The 21,106-nt window shown below is 67.9% G+C and overlaps 1 protein-coding gene across 1 annotated transcript; it reads right to left on the reverse strand.

The window, feature by feature from the left end:
* Window positions 1-1,655: 1,655 nt before the first annotated feature.
* USP43 (ubiquitin specific peptidase 43) lies at window positions 1,656-20,214 on the reverse strand. Its single transcript, XM_064467431.1, has 15 exons — window positions 19,729-20,214; window positions 16,055-16,195; window positions 12,050-12,150; window positions 8,541-8,633; window positions 8,053-8,188; window positions 7,838-7,961; window positions 7,020-7,182; window positions 6,807-6,918; window positions 6,118-6,221; window positions 5,659-5,736; window positions 5,427-5,556; window positions 4,988-5,336; window positions 4,175-4,333; window positions 3,646-3,909; window positions 1,656-3,561 (listed from the first exon to the last, which is right to left on the reverse strand). The coding sequence occupies exons 1-15, from the start codon at window positions 20,212-20,214 to the stop codon at window positions 2,825-2,827; spliced, it is 3,177 nt and encodes a 1,058-aa protein (XP_064323501.1). The 3' UTR covers window positions 1,656-2,824.
* Window positions 20,215-21,106: the final 892 nt, after the last annotated feature.

Raw genomic sequence — 21,106 nt, forward strand, 5'->3', positions numbered from 1 at the left:
CCGCTGGGGGCTGAGCAGTGTGTGCGGAGGGGAACCCCACTTGGTGGGGGAGGACAGGCAGTGGATGGGGTTCTGTGGCAACAGGGGCTCCTCCAGCCTGGTGGGATGGGGCTGGGGCCTGGACCCCGCTTTGCAGGGTGCAGCAGGGCATGTCTACGGGGCATGGGGAGGGATGCTGCTGCCTGGGAAGGCATGGAGGCACCGGCGCGCCATCACACCTGCAGGCAGACACAGGTACCAGGGAAGGTAAGGTGGTCTGCCTATGCTGGGCACATTGCTGGGAAGGGTTCCCAGCCTGGGGGCCCCTTTGGTGGAGGGGAGATTGGAAATCCCCTACCCCAAAAAGGGTTGCATGGCTGGGAAGGGTCACACACCCCAAGCAGCCCCCATGCGACCCCTGGGCTCAGCGCTGCTCTCGCAAGCACCCCAAATGCAGTGCAATGCACCCAAGCTCAGGCTGGGTGCTCAGGCTCCTGCTCGTGGGGTGCAGGAGCTGCTGGGACTCCACAGCACATGCCATGCCACCAAGAGCCCCAGGGCCACCACTGACACCAGCAGCGCTGCGACCTGTTCCAGGAGGGTGTTGGGGCCACTTGGGTGCTCTGGATGTTGCAGGGAGCCAGAAGGTCTCGGATGATCGGGTTGGGTCATAAGGGTGGCATCAAAACCCATCATCCAACAGCAGCCCTCAGAGCACCTCCCACCCCCAACAGCCTTCGGCAATGGTGGCAAAGCCACGGGCAGCACAGCTGTCCCTCCCCACTGCCCCCCCATCCCCATGCACAGCCCCCCCCATGGACACTGCCATGCCACGGTACTGCGTGGCCGGTGACATCCCATAGCCAGGGCCATCCCATGGCCGTTCGCACCCTGTCACCAGCGGCATCCCATGGTCAGCGCCCTGGGGACCTGCTGCTTGCCTGGGTGACACAGGGCTGCCAATCCCACATGTGTGCCCTGCTGCAAAGCAGGGTCACAGCCGCGGCACCAGCGGTGGCACAGCAAGGGCCTTAGCCTGGAGCAGCCTCCAGCATGGGACGGTCTCCTCCACCTTTATCTCCTCCTTCTTCTCTACCTCAACCCAATCCTACTTCCTCCATCTCCACCTCCACGTCCTCCAGTTCTACCTCCATCACCGGCCCTGTCTCCTCCATCACCATCCCACTGCATCCACCCCTATCTCCTCCACTTCCACCTTCATGTCCTCCACCTCCACCCCAATCCCACCTCGTCCCCACCCAGCTCCACCTCCTCCCTGCTGATCCCACCGCCACCTCCATGCCTACCTCCAGCACCCCCTTCCTCTCCTCCACCTCCATCTCCACCTCGAGCCCACCTATTCCGTGCCCATCCCTGCCTCCTGCTGTGCCTGCACCAAGCTTCCCCAGATCCCCCTCCTCTGCCTCGCTGGGCACAGCCACGTGGTGCTCTTGGCACTGCCACCGGCCCCGGGACCTCCCACCACAGCCACCCCAGGGGGGCAGGACTTGGCCGGTGCTGACCCCACCAAGCCCCACGCCGGGGCTGAGCCCCGCCGCCCCGGGGCACAGCACGCTCCGCAGCACAGGGCCACCCTCCCATGGGACACAAAGCCCTTCCCACCCCCTGGGTACGTCCCCGGGGACGGACGTGGCCCCCCCAGCACCGCACCAGGCTCCTTTCACGTGTCTTTAATAGAAACCGCCGGCGGTGGGGGGCCGCAGCCCCGCGTACAAAAGCTGGCTGGATGAATCGCGTATTGCATAGACCTTGGTGGGGGGGGGCCCGCCTGCCCCCCCAAAATAGTCGCCTTTTAGAAAACAAAAAGCGTCTCTGAATAAAACTCTCCCGGTACAATAAATACTCTCACGTCCCAGGGCTGGCGGAGCTGGGGAGCCCGTGCCCGCCCGCTCCCTGGGAGGGGGCATGGGGAGGGGAGCGGGCGATGCCCCCCGTTCAGGATGGCCCTGGGTTGGGATGCCCCTGGTTTCAGAGACACCAGTTTGGGATGACCCCAGTTTGGAATGTCGCTGGGTTGGGATGCCCTGATTTAGGAGCCTCTGGTGCAGGGTGCTCCCGGTTTGGCACGCCCCCAGTTTGGGATGTCCCTGGGTTGGGACACCCCCAGTTTAGGATTGCCCCTGGGTTGGGATGCCCCCCAGTTTGGAATGTCCCTGGGTTGGGAGACCCCCAGTTTGGGATGCCCCTGGGTTGGGACGCCCCCAGTTTGGGATGCCCCTGGGTTGGGACACCCCCAGTTTGGAATGTCCCTGGGTTGGGATGCCCCCCAGTTTGGGATGTCCCTGTGTTGGGACGCCCCCAGTTTGGGATGTCCCTGGGTTGGGACGCCCCCAGTTTGGGATGCCCCTGGGTTGGGACACCCCCAGTTTGGGATGCCCCTGGGTTGGGATGCCCCCCAGTTTGGGATGCCCCTGGGTGGGGAGACCCCAGTTTGGGATGCCCCTGGGTTGGGACACCCCCAGTTTGGGATGCCCCTGGGTTGGGACACCCCCAGTTTGGAATGTCCCTGGGTTGGGACACCCCCAGTTTGGAATGTCCCTGGGTTGGGACACCCCCAGTTTGGGATGCCCCTGGGTTGGGACACCCCCAGTTTGGGATGCCCCTGGGTTGGGTGTCTCTGTTCTGGGATGACCCAGCTTTGGGATACCTGAATACCTCCCGTTTGGGGATGCCCTGGTCCGGGAACCCCCAGGTTGGGATGTTCCTGGTTCAGCGTGACCCTGCTTTGCGGTGCCCTTGCTTGGGAACCCATGGTTCAGGAGCCCTCAGTCTGGGACAGCACCCAGTTTGGGGTGCCCCCGCGGGGATGCCCACCGGCCATGGCTCAGAAGCTGGACTCGGGCACGGCCGGGCGGCACAGCGAGCCCGTGGGCTGCCGTCCCCGCTGCAGCGTGGCCGTGGGGGGACCCCGGGCGGGCAGGGGGGGACCCCGGGTGGGCAGGGGGGGACCCCCTGCACCCCTTCCCAGCGAGGCCGAGCGCCGCAGGCTGCCCTCGGGGCGGGGGGGCAGGCTGGCTGAGCTCTGCGAGCGTGCCATGACCGCGGGGCTGGGGGTCAGCCGTGCCGGGGGGACACTCGCATCCCCCTCCGGCTGCGGCAGCCTGGGCCGGCGAAGCCCCCCCGTCCCCTCCCCGCTCTGCGCCGGCCTGCTCTGGCTTTTGGGGGGCAGGCGCAGGGACCCCTCGGCCCCAGCGCTGGCAGCTCGCCGCAGCAGGGGCACACGGAGGGGCCGGCGGGGGGCTCGGGGTGTGCCCGGCTCCTCCTGCCCCATGCCGTGATGTTCTGGGGGGCCGGCTGGTGCAGGGCTGGGGGACGGGGGGGTGCCGGGGCCACTCTTCCCACTCCCGCTGAGCGGCAGGAGGGAGCGGCGGGTGCAGCGGGGCCGGCGCCCTGACTCCAGGTAGGCCACCAGCTCCCCCGGGACCCCCGGCCGACCCCGCTCCTTGCTGGTGAAGGACCAGCGCGGGGGCACAGCCCTGGGGGGGCCGCCGGCGGGCGAGAGCTTGACGCTGAGGCTGCGGCCCTGGACACCCCGCACCAAGGGTCTGGCCTCAAAGCCACCTGCAGTTAAAAAAATAATAGGTTGGGAGGAGGCAGAACCCCCCCGCCAGGGTCCTGGGGTGGGGACGGGGCGCTCGGCATCACCTTTCTCCAGGGCGGTGGTGGCATCGGGGGTGCCAGGTGGGGGGGTCGGGGCGGCCGAGGGACGCGTGGCCGTGGTGTCCCGCGTGGCCGTGGCGTCCCGCGTGGCCGTGGTGTCCCGCGTGGCCGTGGCGTCCCGCGTGGCCGTGGCGTCCCGCGTGGCCGTGGTGTCCCGCGTGGCCGTGGTGTCCCGCGTGGCCGTGGCGTCCCGCGTGCTGCCACCCAGGCGAGCCAGCCAGTGATCCGAGAGCGAGGAGGCGGCGGAGCCTGCGGGGAGCGGGAAGCTGGGCCGGGCTGCGGGGCGAGGGGTCCCGCCACGCCCGGCACCCCGGGGCGGTCGCTGCTGCAGCACCCATGGGTGCTCAGCAATGGGCGTGCATGCGTGTCCGCGTGCGCACGCGTGTGCACGTGCGTGTACCGTACTCTGCGTGCCCGTGGGCGCGCTCGGCCATGCCCGTGGGCCCGGAGCGGTGGCCTCGGGCCGCCCGGGGACTGTCGGGGCGCAGGCGGGCAGGGATGTGGGGGTGCTCACCCCTGACGGAGCTGCCGGCCGACCACGCGGGCACGGCGTTGCGGCGCTGGTAGAAGAGGATGTAGGCGCTGCGGGTGCTCACCTCCGCCTCCTGCACCCCCTCCACCCGGCTGTCGTCGTAGCTGTACCAGCGCCCGTCCAGGGCGTTGCAGCAGTAGGCTGGGGGCAATGGGTGAGCAGGGGGACACAGAGTATGATGGGGGGACGCAGGCTTTGCCCTGGCTCCCCCCAGCCCCCCACCCAGTCCCACGGTGCAGTGGGGAGCTTGAGCCCCACGGCACAGGGGCAGGCTGGGGGTGCAGGAGATGGCTGGGGGGGACATCCCGGGGCCGTGCCTGCGATGCCATCCGGTGTGCCCCCTGCGGCCCAGCTCCCCTGTGCTGTGCCCCACAGCAGGCACCTCCGAGGTGCCCCCCAACTCCATGCTGTGCCCCCACAACAGCTCCCTGAGGTCCCCACCCTGACCCACACTGTGACCCACAGCATATTGCCCTGAGGTGCCCCCCTAACCTCATGATGTTGTGCCCCACAGCACAACCCTGCAGTACCCCCCAAGCCCCATGCCATGCTCCCTGATGTGCCCCACACTCTGCTGCCACACCCCATGCCACACCCCTGGCAGCACCCCCCCAACCCCACACTGTACCCCATGGCACACCCCCTACAGTGCCCCCCCAAACCCCCACACTGTGCCCCACAGAAGACCCCTTGCAGTGCCCCCCCAAACCCTCCGTGTGCCCCACGGCACACCCCTGCCGTGCCCCCCCCCCCCCACTTCCAGGCCCCGAGCCCCCCGGCACCCCCCGCGCTCACCGGTGTAGTGGCCGCCCTGCATGCTGCCGTGGTGGTTGCAGACTGCGTACAGGTCGTAGAGGTAGTCACGGGGGCAGCTCGGGGGCAGGCAGAGGGGGGGCTGCCAGGGCGCCCAGCGCCCCAACAGCTGCCCGCCGGCCTGGCCCCGCTGCGCCATGTGGGGGGCCATGTCGAGACCCCGCAGGGGGAACCTCACCAGCGTGGTGAGTTTGTGCCGGTGCTCAGCCACCTGGCGAAAGCGCTTGAGGTGGATGATGAGGATGTCGGGCAGCGTCCAGAGGCTCAGCTTCACCGTGCCCTGCTGGGGCACCTTGCAGTGCGGGCAGCGCCAGGCGTCGTCCGGGGCCAGCTGGGGACACCACATGCCACGGCCACCTCCCTCCCCAACACCCCTCTGCCACCTCCAAAGCCACCCCCGGTAGGGCAGGGTGCCCCATACCTGCTCCTCCTTGGTGTAGAGCTGGAAGCACTCGTCCAGCGTGCAGCTGTGCTGCTGCCGGTGCGCTTGCTGCTGCAGCCGCACGCTCTCCGCGTCCTGCACCACCTCCTCCTGGATGTTGCCGAAAAGGCTGCGCGGGGAGGTGGGGGGACACGGGGCACGGGGGAGGGTGTCAGGGAGGGTGATCGGAGTGGTGGGGTGTCCCCCCACACCCTGCGTGCGAGGGACTCACCGCTCTTTGGTGCTCACGTCCCACTCCACCGTCAGCTTCACGTGGGGAGGGCCACCCGCCCCGCTCAGCTGCAGCGCTCTGGGGGCGAGGACGAGGTGAGAGGCCCCCCCCAAAGCCCCTCTCCCCGTGGGGCCACCTCCTTGCCAGGTGGCAGGTGGGGACGGTCACCTCCTCCCCGAGCAGCACCCATGGTGGGGACATGGAGCTGGGGACCCAGACCCTGATGAGCAGGGTGGCCGCCTGTGGCCACAGGGACACCTTTGGCCAACACGACCACCCACGGGGACACCATGGCCAGCCACGGGGACACTGAGGCCAGCCATGGGGACACCTCAGCCACCCATAGGGACATCGGGGCCACCCACGGGGCCACCACGGCCACCCACACGGACACCGGGGCCACCCATGGGGAAGGAGGGGACAGTCTGGGGACAATCCCGTCCCCGCAGGCGCCCTTACCTGTCGATGGCGGGGTGGCAGAGAGGGCGGGGGTCCTGCGGGGACAGGTAGGCGCAGGGGGCCGAGCCCCCAGCCAGGCGGATGCGGAACAGGGCTCCCGCGCCCTGCGAGGGGAGAGGGGGCTGTGGGGCTGTTTGGGGGGCAGAGCCCTCCCAGCCCCCTTGTGCCACCTGGGGGGAGCCCCACTTTGTGACGCAGGACAGAAAAACAACCCAAAAGCAGGTTTCTTTGGTCCCTGTGGCCAGGCTGGCAGGGGATGCCCGTGGGGGCGGGGATATGGGGCAGGGGCATGACTGGTCCCGCTGGCTGCAGTGTGACTTGGGGGCAGAGGGGCGGCACGGGGACACCAGCACCCATGGGATGGCGGCACCTGGGTGCTGGGGAGGGTGGTTGGGCTGGGGCGGCTCTGCCGTGGGAGCTGGGTGGCACTGCCGGCAGCCGTGGTGACACTGTGGTCACCCATGGTGACACCACTGGCCACCCGTAGTGACAATGCAAGCACCCGCGGGGCCACCATGGCCAACCACGGGGCCACCACGGCCACCCACGGGGCCACCACACCACCCACAGAGGCACCACGGCCACCCACAGCTCCTTCCCCTCCACGGCCGCGGTGCCAGCAGGTGCCACCAGCCCTGGCCGAGCGTGTCCCCAGGGGGGGCCAGCGGTGTCCCCCGCCGCCAGCTCACCTGCGCCCGCACCTCTCCCCGCAGCAGGGCCCGCAGCTGGGCCAGGATGCTCTGCTGGAGCTGCTCCCACGAGACGCCCCGCTCCTCCCGCAGCACCAGCGGTGGCCCGAACCTGGGGACAGCGGGGGACGCCGGGCTGAGGGGGGACCCCCGCGCCCCCTCCCGCCGTGGCAGGCAGAGGGCAGGCGACGCGTGGGCAGGGCGGGCAGGTACCTGGCGAGCTGGGCTCCGACGCCCGCCGTGTTGCAGAGCAGCAGCAGGATGCGGCCGCCCGCCCCGCGGTGCAGGCAGTCGGAGGAGCGGGCAGCAGCGGGCAGCGGGCGCTGCCCCTCCAGCTGGGCCGCCCCGGGGGAGGCTGGCAGGCTGCGGGGGCACCCTGCGGGCGGGGCAGGGCGGGGCAGGGCGGGGCGGCCGCCCGGGGACAGGAATTAAGGCGATCTCGTTCAGGCCAGGCATTAATTATTGCGCGGGGATGACCCTGCCAGGCGCCCTGCCTGCTGCTGGGGCTGCCTGCGCCCCCATGCTGCCCACCAATCACAGCCCGGGAGGCGTGGCCTCTGCCAATCACAGCAGAGCACGCCTGCCTGCAACCAATCACAACAGAGCACACCTGCCTCCCACCAATCACAGAAGAGCACACTTGCCTCCCACCAATCACAGAAGAGCTCACCCACTTTCAACCAATCATGGGGCTTGGAGTGAATGGAAAACAAGGCTCCCACCAATCCCAGCAGAGGGGACACAGCTCCCACCAATCCCAGCAGAGACTACCTCCCTCCAATCCCAGTGCAGAGCCGCTGCCTCTGACCAATCACAGCAGACAGGACCCACTCCCCCACCAATCACAGTTCACCTCCTAGCCACCAATCACAGCAAGGGGACCCACCGCCTCCCACCAACCCTGGCCCCTGCCCCGCCCCCAGCGCAGCTCCCATCCCACCAACCCTGCGGCCGCACAAGCCACTCCCAACCTATCAGGGCTGTACAGGTGGCCAGCCGCCAGCCAATCAGGAGAGGAGGGGGGGCAGTACCTGCGTGGCGGGCGGGGGGGGGCTGGAAGGCGTAGAGGGGAGCCCCCTCCCCAGCAGCACCCAGCTCCTCCGTGTCACCCAGCGAGCGCAGGAAGCCCCGCGGGGACACCTCGGCCAGGATCACCTGCAGGGCGGCACCCAGCGGCCTCAGCGTCCCCGAGCGAGTGGGGGCGTCCCTGGTTGTTCCCCCCCACCCCGCACCCACACCCCGTTACCTGCTCCGGGGGGATGCGTCCCTCCCGCGCCACCATCTCCCGCAGCTCGGCCACGGTGCCCAGCAGGGGCACGGCCAGCCCCACCCGCACGAACCGCCGCTGCTCGCACTGCAGCACCAGGGTGACGTTGAGAGCCCTGGGGACACCGGGGGGGACACACACACGACACGGGTGTGTGTGCGCCCACGCGCCTCGGCGGGGAGAGCCACCACACGCCGCACCGAGACCCGACGCCGCTCGTGACCACGCCGGAGGGATCCGCGCCCCAGCGTGGCGGCTCTGACTCCGGGGCAGCAAACACCCATCGTCACTGCTCCTGCGGTGGTGGCCGCCACCTGTCCCAACGCTGCTACCACCTCCCAAATTGATTATTTACCCCTAAATATGCAAATTACTCTCATTGGAGCCAAACACCGCCCGCCCCCAAGTAGTAGCTGTGCCTCTTGCCGCGCTGGCGAGCGGCTGGGGAGGCGCAGGGCTGGGCTCACCTGGTCTGGCGCAGCGGGATGGGCAGGGAGATGCACAGAAAGGGGTCGAAAGTGTTGCTCTGCTTCAGGCAGTGAGGGCACGTCAGGGAGGACCTGCGAAACACGGCCGGGGCGCGTCACCGGCGCGGGGACGGCACCCCCAGAGCGCCCACCCTGGGGCTGCAGCGCCCTGCCACGGGTACCGCACCCTGGGCACCGCATCCCACAGGGCTCAATGGCCACGGCATCGCGCTGGGTTTGCACAACCTCCTGCCAGGGCAAGGCACGGCAGCCCCTACCCGCCTGCCCAGCCCAATGATCTGTTCACTCTGAAACCTAACAAGGGTGACCGCAGTAACTGGTGCTGCAGAAGCCAGGGGGAAATCCCAGGGCTGGGGGCTGTGAGGTCTCCCACTCCCACATGTGGCTGCGGCCCTGAAAGGCTTCCCTCTCCCAAGGGCTTGCAAAGCCCAGAGTGGCTCCTGGAGGCTTTGGGGTGACCCCAGCCCACCCAGGTGGGGGTTAAGCAAGGACAACACCTTGGGGTGCTGGGAAGGGACAGGACCTCTCCTGAAAAGCAGGGCTGTGGCTGGGCTGCAGGGAGGAGGCGCTGATGGGCAGCCGCCCTCAGCCCCAGGACAAACCCTGGGGAGGCACCGCTGGCCCCTTGCCCACCCTGGCACCCAGCACCAGAGGCAGGGGCGGTGGTGGCACCGGGCGGTGACCGTCCCCCCGGCAAGCGGCCCCAGGGCACACCACGGTCCTGCTGAGCTCCCCATCCACCTGCCCCCACCGCAGGGCTGGACGCTGCACCCGCCGGGCTGGCATCCCCGCCAGCACCGCGGGGACGCATCCTGCACCCCCCAGGGTCGTGCTCCCAGCCTGCCGGCGCGGGGCCAGGGGCAGTACCCAGCCCGGCTGGTCCCTGCCATGGCACAGCCACTGGCTCCAGTGCGGGGGGACCCTGCTGCTCTGTCAGGGGGCACAGGGCCACCAGGGAGGGCCAGGTCCCCCTGGCAGCAGCAAGGCTTCCCCATCTCCCACAGCATCCTGCAGGAGATGCTCCACCAATGCCTGGTTTAAATGAACCTTTAATTCCAACCACCACCTTACCCCCTATTTAATTCTGGGGTTTTTTTGAATTGGTTTTTTTTTTCTCTCCTTTTTATTAAACAAAAAGGGAAAAGATCAATTAAAAACCAAATCAAAATCCTGAGCCCTTGTTAGCCACCACCTCGAAGCTCTCCGGGAAGCAGCTGCACCAATTAATAAATCCTTTTGGGCACAGACGGGCTCTGGCATGCAGAAGTGGGTGGATAATTAAAGTGCCTTTTTTTCATACAATCTGAGGGATTAATTGGGACAGGAGGAAGGACTTGTGGTGCCAGATGTGCCCCCTCTCGCCTGCAATGCCATGGCATGGGACGGCGTGGGCAGATGCTGGCCCACCCGAGCACCCCGTGGGGCTCAGCCAGGTGAACGTGTCGGGTGTCCCATCACCCACATGCAGGGACGTCCCCGCGCTGGTCCTTTGGGACAGGCCTGGGACAACCTGGATCCTGAGTCTTGTGACAGAACCACAGACGATTTGGGTTGGGACGGACCTTTAGAGCCCATCCAGCCCAACCCCCTGCAGCGAGCAGGGACATCCCCAACTCGATCAGGTCGCTCAGAGCCCCGTCCAGCCTGGCCTGGGATGTCTCTAGGGCTGGGGCATCGACCACCTCTCGGGGCAACCTGGGCCAGGGTTTCACCGTCCTCTCTGTGAAAAATTTCTTCCTTATGTCCAGTCCAACCCCACCCTCTCGATGTTCAAAAACATTGCCCTTTGTCCTGTCGCTGCAGGCCCTGATAAAAAGTCTCACTCCATCTTTCTTATCAGCCCCCTTTAAGCACTGAAAGGCCGCAGTAAGGTCTCCCCGCAGCCTTCTCTTCTCCAGGCTGAACAACGCCAGCTCTTCCAGCCTTTCTCCATAGCAGAGCTGTTCCAGCTCTCTGACTATTTCTGTGGCCTCCTCTGGACCGGCTCCCCGTGCCTGTCTTGCCCCGGGGAGCCCAGAGCCGGACGCAGCGCTGCAGGGGGTGTCACGAGAGCCGAGCAAAGGGCAGAATCCGCTCCCTCGCCCTGCTGGCCACGCTTCTTGCGACGCAGCCCAGGATCTGACGGGCTCTCTGGGCTGCGAGCGCACGGTGCCAGCTCACCTCCGAGTTTTCATCCACCAGTACCCCCAAGTCCTTCTCCATCCATCCCCCAGTCTGTACTGGTACTGGGGTTGCCCCAAACCAAGCGCCGGACCTTGGCCTGGTTGAGCTTCATGAGGTTCACGTGGCCACCCCCTCCAGCCCGTGCAGGCCCCTCCAGAGGGCACCCCCTCCCTCCAGACATCAACGGCAGCGCTCAGCTTGGTGCACCTTGCTGAGGCTGCTCTCAACCCCACCACGTCACTGACGAAGATATTAAATTCTACTGGTCCCAGTATGGGCCCTTGAGGGACACCACGCCTTACTGGGTTGCTCCATCGCCCACCACCAACAGCCCAGCAGCACTGATGGAGGCCACCAAGGGCACCCCCTGCCCGTCTCCCCAGCCCAAGCCCCCAGCCCCACCGGCTCAGCAGCCGCCTTGCTTTTGGCAGCAAACTGCTGTGCAAAATCAGCTGTCCCAGCAAAAGCCATCTCCTGGTGGCCCTCCCCACCCTGGGGCGGTGACAACGAAGGGACCCACTTAAGGGTTTGTTGGGGCCACGGCGAGGAGGACAATGGGGTCTCCTAAGGCAGGGGCTATGAAATGCCCAGGGAAGGCACGTGGCAGGCAGAAGCAGGGCCAGGCCTGGGGTCTGCCTGTGTCCGTGTCCACGCCAGGAGGTGACACTGGATGTGGCTGATGTCCCCGTGCTCTCAGTCCCAAGCACCAGGCATCTGCCTGCACCAAAAACCGCCCCTGGGATGTGGTTTCAGACCCTGCTCTGGATCAGTCCATACTAAATCCAGTTTGCCCCCTCTGGCCAAGAGCTGCCTGGCCCCTCACCCCCACCCCATTGTACCCGCACAGCCCGGACAACACTGCCAGCATTGCACCGTGCAAATAAAACATCGCTCCATCCTAATTTTGCTGCTCCCAGAGCTTCCCAGCTAATTACCGGGAGCCCAAGGGCTGAGACAGGGGTGGGGAGTGGGCAGGACACCCCGCTCACTGCCACAGGGATTCAGGCTCCAACCCTCCCCGTGTCTTTTTTAACACTTGCAAAAAATATTTGCTGGCATTGCAGCAGGCTAAGAGATGTCCTGAAACTCCTCACCTTTCGTTTCGCCCCTAGCCATGGCTTCGCTGCCCGTGAGGGGAGCAGCTCCTGTGCCCAGGCTGGGTGGGATGGATGGATGGAGCCTCTCTGCAGGCTGAGTGCTCCCCAGCTCGTCCCTTCCCTGGGCTTCCAGAGCCCAGCCACCCACCAGCAAAGCCCCTGCAGTGCTGCTGGGGGCTCGCAGGAGGACGAAGCCTCCCCGGGCAGGATTTGGCCCTCCCCGCTCACCTGTACTGCGCCTGGAAGTGGCTCTGCACGAAGCTCTGCCCGCGGGGATGCTGGGCAGCCGACGGGGAGCTGCCGGCACTGCCGCTCCTGTCCTCGCCAGGCTGCGGGGGCAAGAGACAAGTGGGTGAGTGAGGTGCCGGGGGACCCCCCCTGCTACCCTTGAGGGGTTAGGGACACGTCCCTGTGAACCAAGCCCAGCTTCAGCGTCCCCACGGCATGAGGACAGGCTGAAGGTGATGCCAATGTGACCCCTACCTGGCACCCACCTGCCCCGTGCCCCCCAGGCCCCCCTACAATGCCTTCTCCTGGGGAAATTCTGGGGTGCATCCCATCCACCAGCCAGCGCGGGGCACTAAGGGTTAACCCTCCGCCCGTATCCCTGCCCCAGCACCCACGGGCGAGCAGGGGGTCTGCAGAGGTGAGGCCTCCCAGCGGTCACCCGACACAGCCCCTCTGTCCAGAGCTTCTGGACACTGAGGAATTTGAGCTGGGAACATGTTTGAGCCCAGCTCAAATGCTCCAGGAGGGAAATCCTGGGTGAGTCGGCTGGAACGGCTTATCCGTGCCGCAGCACGGGCACCTCTGGCAGGGGAAAGCTTGGTGGGGGAAAGCCGGTACCCCCGCAACCTCCCCCCACGGAGCCCCAGTGCCCACGGGCACACTCGCAGGGTCGGCAGCCCCGGCAGGGAGGTGCCCGCGGCACCCATGGGTACTGGGACCAGCCGTGCTGTGGGGACCTGGGGTGGGCAGGGGTGTGAGACAGTGGAATGCTGCAGCGAGCAGGTGTCGGTGTGTCTGTCTGCATGTCTGCAAGATGAGCTCCTTGAGCAGGTGCGCCCACCTGAGGCAAACACAGCCGGGTGCGAATTAACCACACGCAAAACACCAGAACCAGGGAGCTAAAAAAAGCCCTGGCTGGCGTGATGCCCTCCCAGGCAGGTGTGCCGGCGCGGGGCTGCCAGTGCCGCCCAGAGAATGAGCCCCGCTGCCGCATGTTTCCCCAGCGCCTCTTACGAGCAGCAAGCCCCGGCAGGGCAGCTGGCACCCCAAGCCCAGACACAGCACCTGGCATGGCACCCCAAGCCCCGGCAGGGCAGCTGGCACCCCAAGCCCAGACACAGCACCTGGCATGGCACCCCAAGCCCCAGCAGGGCAGCTGGCACCCCAAGCCCAGACACAGCACCTGGCATGGCACCCCAAGCCCAGACACAGCACCTGGCATGGCACCCCAAGCCCCGGCAGGGCAGCTGGCACCCCAAGCCCAGACACAGCACCTGGCATGGCACCCCAAGCCCAGACACGGCACTCGGCATGCAGAACCAAGGCACAGCACCCCAGCACGGCACCCTGAGCCCCGGCACGGCACCTGCCACAGCACCCAGCACCCCGACCCCCTGCCCCTGCCCCAGAGCTGGGCTTTCAGAGCCCACGTGCCCAGCGCAGAGAGTGGGAGCAGTGCCGTTCTGCCAGCACCCCCCGAGCTGGCAGGGGAGGCAGCTGTGGGGAGCACTTGCTCTGCTGACAACCCATCCCTCGGCCACCTCCCCATGTCACTGTGTCCCCCGGCTCAGCCCCGGATGGCGGGGCGACCACCTCTCCCCCCACAGACCCCTGGCCTCTCTCCACGCCTGACGCACCAGCTGCCGGCACCACCGCAGCCAGCCGCGCTCCCCGGCTGGGTGCCCGCACCCATCCTCCCCGGCAAGCCCGTGGCACGTCCCTGCGCAAGAGCGGGAGCAACACTGGGCCGCCTTCCCTGAGAGAAGCCCGCTCCTCCGTGGGCTGAACGCTGCACGAGGGAGCCCTCTCTCCATCCCCCCTGCTCGGTGCTCGGGGAAACTGAGGCACGGGCTCTGCTGTTGACACAGGCTGACACCAAGGACGGCGCCGGCTGGCTGCACAGGATCCTTTCCTCCCTCCCGAGGAAAGGGTGCATGTCCAGCCAGGGGGGCAGCCGTTACCAACTTTGGGGGATGCCAGCACCAGCTGTGGGAGGCGAGATGTGCCCTGCACCCAGGGCACCCTAGGAGGGGCCGGGCCCCCTGCTCTGCCCCGCAGGGAACAGGAATGGTGGGACACGACCATGCTACACAGACAAACCTGCCTGGTTAGGGGACACCTGACACCTCCCTGCCCGCCCACTGCCCTGGGCACCGCGGGGAGCCCCCATCCCCACACACAGGGGACAGGAGCCACCGGCTTCACCCCCCGCTACAGGCACAAAGAGCCTGATGGCAGAAGAGACATCGCAGAAAGGAACCTCGGTAGCTTGGGAAAGGTCTGAGCTGTTTTGGGGTAAGAAGAAGAGTTTTTTGGTGTCGCGATGAGCAAGACTGAAAATCAATGAGGTATTTGGCCGGGAGGTGGATTTTCCTCATGCCATCTGCTGGCACCAGGTCCTGCTGAGCCTGACGTGTCCTTACGGTCTGCCCAGGGCCAGGGTCCATCTGGTGTGGCAGAGGGGGGACCTGGACGGTGCCTGTTCCCCACACGTCCCCCAAAATCCCCCCAAAACCAAGGGGGTGCCTCCTTCTCCAGCCCTTCCGGCAGCCAAGCCTTGTCCCCACCCAGCTGGCCCCAGAGCCATAGCAGACACCCTGGGGGTGCCCATCAAACAGCCAGGATGGTATCTCCACCCCTCCAGCCTGCCTGGCTCCGGGCCCTGGACCCACCGACCTCCTCGTCTTCTGCTTTCCACCAGCTGAGCTCCTCCGGTCCCTGAGCCTCGGCACGGGTTTGACCAGGAGTGAACCACTCCAGACCATGCCCGTCCTTCGGTATCGGCACAAACCCTCCTCCCACGCAAAACCGGGGCGGACGCGTGCGTGCCCACCTCCATCCAGACACTTCAGAGCCATTTATTCAGCCTCAGGGCCCCCACCATGCACCCCCTCCCTAAGGACAGGGACACATGGGTGCCACTCAGGTGGCATCCCCCAAATGGGACCAGGACTGGGGGATGCCAAGCAAAACCAAGGATGCTGGCGGGGACACAAAGGGCCCCGTCCCCAGAGCCAGGCGGGCACCCTGGGCATTGCCACGGCACTGCCCGGCACAGCGCGGGCAGACGAGGGCACCGCCGGCGCCACCCCACAGCCCGTGGCGCGCATTGGTGCCTCGAGGCGAGGGGAGCTGCCCGCTGCCAGGCTCTCCCAAACAGCCTGGGGTATCGAAACGCCTCTGGGGAAAGGCGGGCAGGGCTGAGGACGGCTCAGCTCGGTGCAGGGATGGCTGCAGACCCCCAGCCAAGAAAGGCTGGAAGCCACGGGGCTGCCCCGGCCAGAGGCTTTGGAGATGGGCACCGCAGCCGAGCTCTCCCGCGCGGGATGGAGCTGCACCCATGCAAGGCTGGAGGCCGGGCAGGGACTGCCCGTGGGGTCCCCGACCCACGCCCCACAGCCACGATGCCCCAAGCTGGGGACAGGGAGGATGAAGCTGCTCCCAGGACCCTGTGCCCAGGACGAGCATCCCCCCCAAAGCGGGTGCAGCACGCTGCTGAGCAGAGCCGAGGCTGCTGAGCCGAGGCGGCAAGCGCCGGCGGCACAAATCCACCCACTGCAACAGGCGGGCAGGGCCAGGGCGATGCCGTGAGCGCAGACGGATGGAAGAGACTTAATTACTCCTTTCGCCAGCAGCAAAGCCACTGAGTGCTGTAATTACAGCGAGCTTAGCTGGTGGCAGGGAGGGATGGTGGGGCTGGGTCTCCTCCTGAACGAGCAACCCCAAGAACAAGGGTGCCCATCAGAACCAGGGTGCTCAGCTGGATGGGCTCCTGCCAACACCCCCATGCTCTCCCAGCACCCAACCACCCCGCCCAGCCCCGCGGCACCTGGATCCCGCCATCCTCCCCTCCCTCCACCAGCATCCCCATTCTGTACTGGTGTACGGGGGACAACTCCAGCCCACCCCCTCCCAGGACATCTGGGCTTCCCCAGTCCCAGACCCGGCGTGGACATCCCCCCACCCCGAGCCAGGGTGCGCGGCCACCCCGGCGGGGCCACCCACCTCCTCGGGAACACGGGCCTGCTGAGCCGGGGAGGCAGCGCCCAGGTCCTCGTGCATGCGGTCCAGCAGCCAGAGCAGGAACTCGAGGGCATCGTGCTGCGCGTTGCCCCGAAACTGCGAGCTGTGCTTGGAGACGATGTTCTGCAAGAGACGGGCAGGGAGGGCGCTGAGCCTCGGGCCACGCTGGCCGGCACTGAGGAACGGCCGGTTCATTAGCACCCATCACAAAAACCCAGCTTTCAGCTGCCAGGGTGAGGCTGGGAGGGGACAGCTTGCTGCGGGCGAGGGGACAGGGCACCCCCCAACAAACCCATGTGGCAAGCCAAGCCCACGGGGACCCACCGGCGTGACCCGACCCACACACTCCGACGGCACCAACCCCGTGTAACAGCAATTCCCAGTGTTGGGATGACTCGGCAGGGAGCAGCTCTCCCCCAGGTCCTGCCTGCCCCTGCCACCCTGCCACCAGCAGCCAGCCCAGCGCCTCCCTGTGCCTCAGTTTCCCCAGCCAGGCGATGCTGGTGGTGCCAGCTCAGCCACCCAAGTCCCCAGAAGAGATAAGGGCTGTTCATACAGTCAAGGACATGCGTGACCCATGGGCAGGGGAGCTGCCAGCCCTGCCTGCCCTGCCCACACAGGCAGGAGGAAGCCCCCTGCATCCCAAAACTGGCAATGCTCAGCCCATCAGAGTCCAGCACCCAGTGCCCTCTGACTGAAGCAGAGCGGGTGAGACCTGGACAAGGGACCAGAGACGTCCCAGGGGGTTCCTGCCAGCCCCCACCCCAAGGGCGGTCGAGGGGTTGCTACCTGCTCTGCCGGGCTCTGTCCCCCACACAAAGCCCTGCTGCTCCCCCTGCCCAAGGCTGCCTTCTGCTCACCCCTCCTCCGTCCCCCCAGCCCCGCAGAGGGTCCCCAGGAGGTGCTCATGGGGCTCCCCAGTGCACACCCCTCCTTGCCCCCCCCCGATGCACAGGAATCGGTCCCAGAGCAGGCACGGGGGTGAAACCACCGTGATGCACCCTCTGGGCACCCTGCCCTGAAAGCCCAGGTGCCACCAACCACAGTGTCCCCCTGCCCGTGCCTGGATCAGGCCCTAATCTCCGCACCTACCCCCCATCAGCCAGGCCATAGCATTTGGGCTAATTGGCATTAATTTCACTGTTAGGCAAGCAGCACGATGCCCTTATGGGGTGTTTGCCCTCGCTGGGGGCTGCAGCGGGAAGATGTGGCTGGGAACGCTGCGGGGCCGAGGTGCGGGGCTGAGAGCCAGGATGGGGCCCGGGGACAGGCAGGGCCCCATGGGGCGGCTGGCGAGGCAGCGCTGCTGGCCCAGGGGGTCCCTCCTCCGAGACCCACCTGGGTGGCACCAGTAGGGAGTCCATTGCCAGCTCCCAGCCCAGTGGTCCCAGGTTGGGGTCACCTCTCCGCCCCGAGCACCAGCAGAGCCAGGATGGGTCCCTAACCCTGAAAGAGCAGGGTGCCAAGGGCTGGGAAACCCGCTCCCTGCGGAAAGCCCAGGGAGGGCACCCAGGGAGCACCCCAAAAGGTACGACTGGGGTCCCCAGGGACACATCACTGAGCTTGGGCTGGCGGTGGCTGTTCAGAGCTGAAGAGGAAAGGACAATTTTAGGAGCTCAGTCCCAAAACCAGCACCGGGAGGGAGAAACCCCGTCCATCCGTGCAGATTTTAACCAGCTGATGCAGTTAAACCTTGACCGTCTGTGCCGATTCTAACCGGCGTGCTGGGACCTGCCGGGACAGGGCTCACACCTCCAGCACCGCCGGGAAACACCCCGAGCCAAGACCCCCGCCGGCCCCGCTTGCCCCCAGCCCCGCTCCCAGCAGTACAGGCATCCCGGTGCAGGCAGAGGGAGCAAGGCCACCACGGATGGGCTCCAAGCAAAATGAGTCAGACTCGGCTCTTACTTTAAATCTTATTTAGTCAGATTTTTTAAAAAAATAAGGTGGCAATTCACGGAAGAAATTCAAAGCAAATGCTGGAAGTTTTGGGTTTTCACTCTGTGCCTAAGGAAGGCGTGTGTTTAGGAGCGGAGGGCATGGAAGCGCTGCAGGAGCTCATTACTTTGCCACAAGGAAACTGAAGGGCAGTGAGCACCCTGCCCCCCCGGAGCACCCGTTGCAGCCCGGCAATCCCTGCGGGGTGGGTGCGCCAGCCTCCAGGCAGGGAATGGAGGCAGGCAGGTCCCCCTGGGAAAGGGGGGGGGCACGGCAGCGGGTACCCCGGCCCCTGCCCGCGCAGGAACAGCTCGGCTGCTGCCACAGGAGCCGGCAGCGCTGCCAGAAACCCGGACGCGGGAAGGAGCCCGGCTTCCCAGGAGCCTCCCGGTGCCCACAGCACTTGGCAAAGTTTAACTGCAGCACCACGTCCCTGCTGAAATGTCACCCGTGGGCACGCGTCCCCACGCGTGGGGCTAAAAGCATTGCCCTGCGCCCGACACCCCGTCCCCGAGCGGGCGCAGGCCTGCAGCACGCGGGCACGTGCCCAGGCGGGGCGCGACACCCGCTCGGCGGCGGGGCCCGAGGCCGCCGTCCCGCCTTACCCCACTGCCCACCCTTACGGCTCCGCAGGGGGCCGGGGGCTCACCCGCCCGAGGGGGGGCCGGGGCTCAGGGGAGGCAGCCTGGCTGGGGGGGACAGCAGGACTGGGGGGGGACAGGGGGAGGATGAGGCAGGGGAGCAGGTGCTGTAAGCAGAGGGTGCCAGTGGGTGCTGGGAGCAGAGGAGATGCAGGTGGGTGCTGGGGATGCCGGTGGGTGGTGGGAGGGGTGCCAGTGGGTGCTGGGAGCAGGGGGGATGCAGGTGGGTGCTGGCTACAGGGAGGGCACCAAGAGCGGCGGATGCCAGCGGGTGCCGGGAGCAGGGGGGATCCAGGAGTGGAGGGGTGCGGTGGGTGCTGGGAGGGGTGCGGTGGGTGCCGGGAGCAGGGGGGATGCCAGGAGTGGAGGGGTGCGGTGGGTGCCGGGAGGGGTGCGGTGGGCGCCGGGAGCAGGGCGGATGCCAGGAGTGGAGGGGTGCGGTGGGTGCTGGGAGGGGTGCGGTGGGTGCCGGGAGCAGGGGGGATGCCAGGAGTGGAGGGGTGCGGTGGGTGCTGGGAGGGGTGCGGTGGGTGCCGGGAGCAGGGGGGATGCCAGGAGTGGAGGGGTGCGGTGGGTGCTGGGAGGGGTGCGGTGGGTGCCGGGAGCAGGGGGGATGCCAGGAGTGGAGGGGTGCGGTGGGTGCCGGGAGCAGGGGGGATGCCAGGAGTGGAGGGGTGCGTGGGTGCCGGGAGGGGTGCGGTGGGTGCCGGGAGCAGGGGGGATGCCAGGAGTGGAGGGGTGCGGTGGGTGCCGGGAGCAGGGGGGATGCCAGGAGTGGAGGGGTGCGGTGGGTGCCGGGAGGGGTGCGTGGGTGCCGGGAGGGGTGCGTGGGTGCCGGGAGCAGGGGGGATGCCAGGAGTGGAGGGGTGCGGTGAGTGCCGGGAGCAGGGGGGAGCAGCAGGAGCAGGGGGTGTCAGTGGGTGCTGAGAACACGGGGGTGACGGGAGCAGGGGGGGTGCCGGTGGCTGTTGGGGGTGCCAGGGGCAGGAGGCACCCCCGGGAGGCGCAGGGCGTGGCAGGGCGTGGCAGGGCGTGGCGGGAGGCCGCGGGGAGGGGCGCGCCCGGCGGCGGCGGTACCTTGAACTCCGCGGAGAGCTGCGGGGTGTAGTCGCGGGTCCAGAGGGCGCGGACCAGCGCCGCCAGCCGGTGGGTGACCTCGGCGCGGGCCCCGCGGGCGCGGTACCGGCCCAGCGCCAGGAACTCGGCCAGCGGCGCCGTGTTGCTCAGGCACTGCACCACCGCGTTCATGAAGCAGGTGTTCCCGTGGTTCCGCAGCCCCTGCGCGCCCGGCGGCCGCTCCCCGCCGCCCCCCGCCGCCGCCGCCGCCCCGTCCCCGGGCCGCCGCCGCCGCCGCTCCCCCCCCGCCCCGGGGCCGCCCTCCCGGAACCCGCCGTCGTCGTCCTGCGGGGCGGCCCGGCGCCTCCCGCGACCCCCGGCCAGGCGCGCCCAGGTGCGGAGCAGCCGCCCGGCCAGGCTGCCCAGGGAGCGCAGGGCCCGCCGCCGCCGCCCGCCCGCCGCCCGCCGCCCCCCGGCGCTGCCCCCGCCGCCCCCCGCCCCGCTCATGGCCCCGGGCGGCGGCCGCCCGGCCCCGCCGGCCCCGGCCCCGGCGCGGCGCGCATGGCCCCGGGCGGGCGCTGGGCGCCCCCCGCCGCCGGTGCCGGTGCCGGTGCGGGGGCCGGCGGGGCCGGGCGGGCGGTTTTGTGCGCGGCCGGCTCCTCCCCCGGCCGGGCTGGCTCTGGGAGAAGGGAGAGGGAAGGGAGCCGGGAGGAGGAGGAGGAGGAGGAGGAGGAGGGAGCGAGGAGCTGCTGCCGCCGCCGGCGGCGTGGGCGGCCGAGCCCCGGCGGCCCCAGCATCACCCCAGGGCTTTCCCGGGACTCCCAGCCATGACCCCCCACCACCCCAAGCATCACCCCTGGGCTTTCCCGGGACTCCCAGCCATTGTGCCCCCAGAATCCCCCACTACCCCCAGCATCACCCCAGGGCTTTCCCAGGACTCCCAGCTTTGTGCCCCCAGAATCCTCCACTACCCCCATCATCACCCCAGGGCTTTCCCAGGACTCCCAGCTTTGTGCCCCCAGAATCCTCCACTACCCCCATCATCACCCCAGGGCTTTCCTGGGACTCCCAGCCATGTCCCCCCAGCAGCACCCCAAACATCATCCCCGGGTACCCCACCCCACTGCCCACTCTCCATGGCCCCAGGGCTTTCCCAGGAGTCCCAGCCATGTCCCACTGGCATCCCCCACAGTCACCAGTGTCACCTCAGGGCTTTCCCAGGACTCCCAGCCATGCCCCCCACCACCCCCAGCATCACCCCAAGCATCACCCCTGGGTACCCCAGCCTGCTGTCCCTCCCACAGCCCCAGGGCTTTCCCAGGAGTCCCAGCCGTGCCCCCTCGGCATCCCCACTACCCCCGGCATCACCCCAGGGCTCTCCCAGGACTCCCAGCCGTGC

This window comes from Phalacrocorax carbo, chromosome 16, assembly GCF_963921805.1.
Source record: "Phalacrocorax carbo chromosome 16, bPhaCar2.1, whole genome shotgun sequence".
NCBI lineage: Eukaryota > Metazoa > Chordata > Aves > Suliformes > Phalacrocoracidae > Phalacrocorax > Phalacrocorax carbo.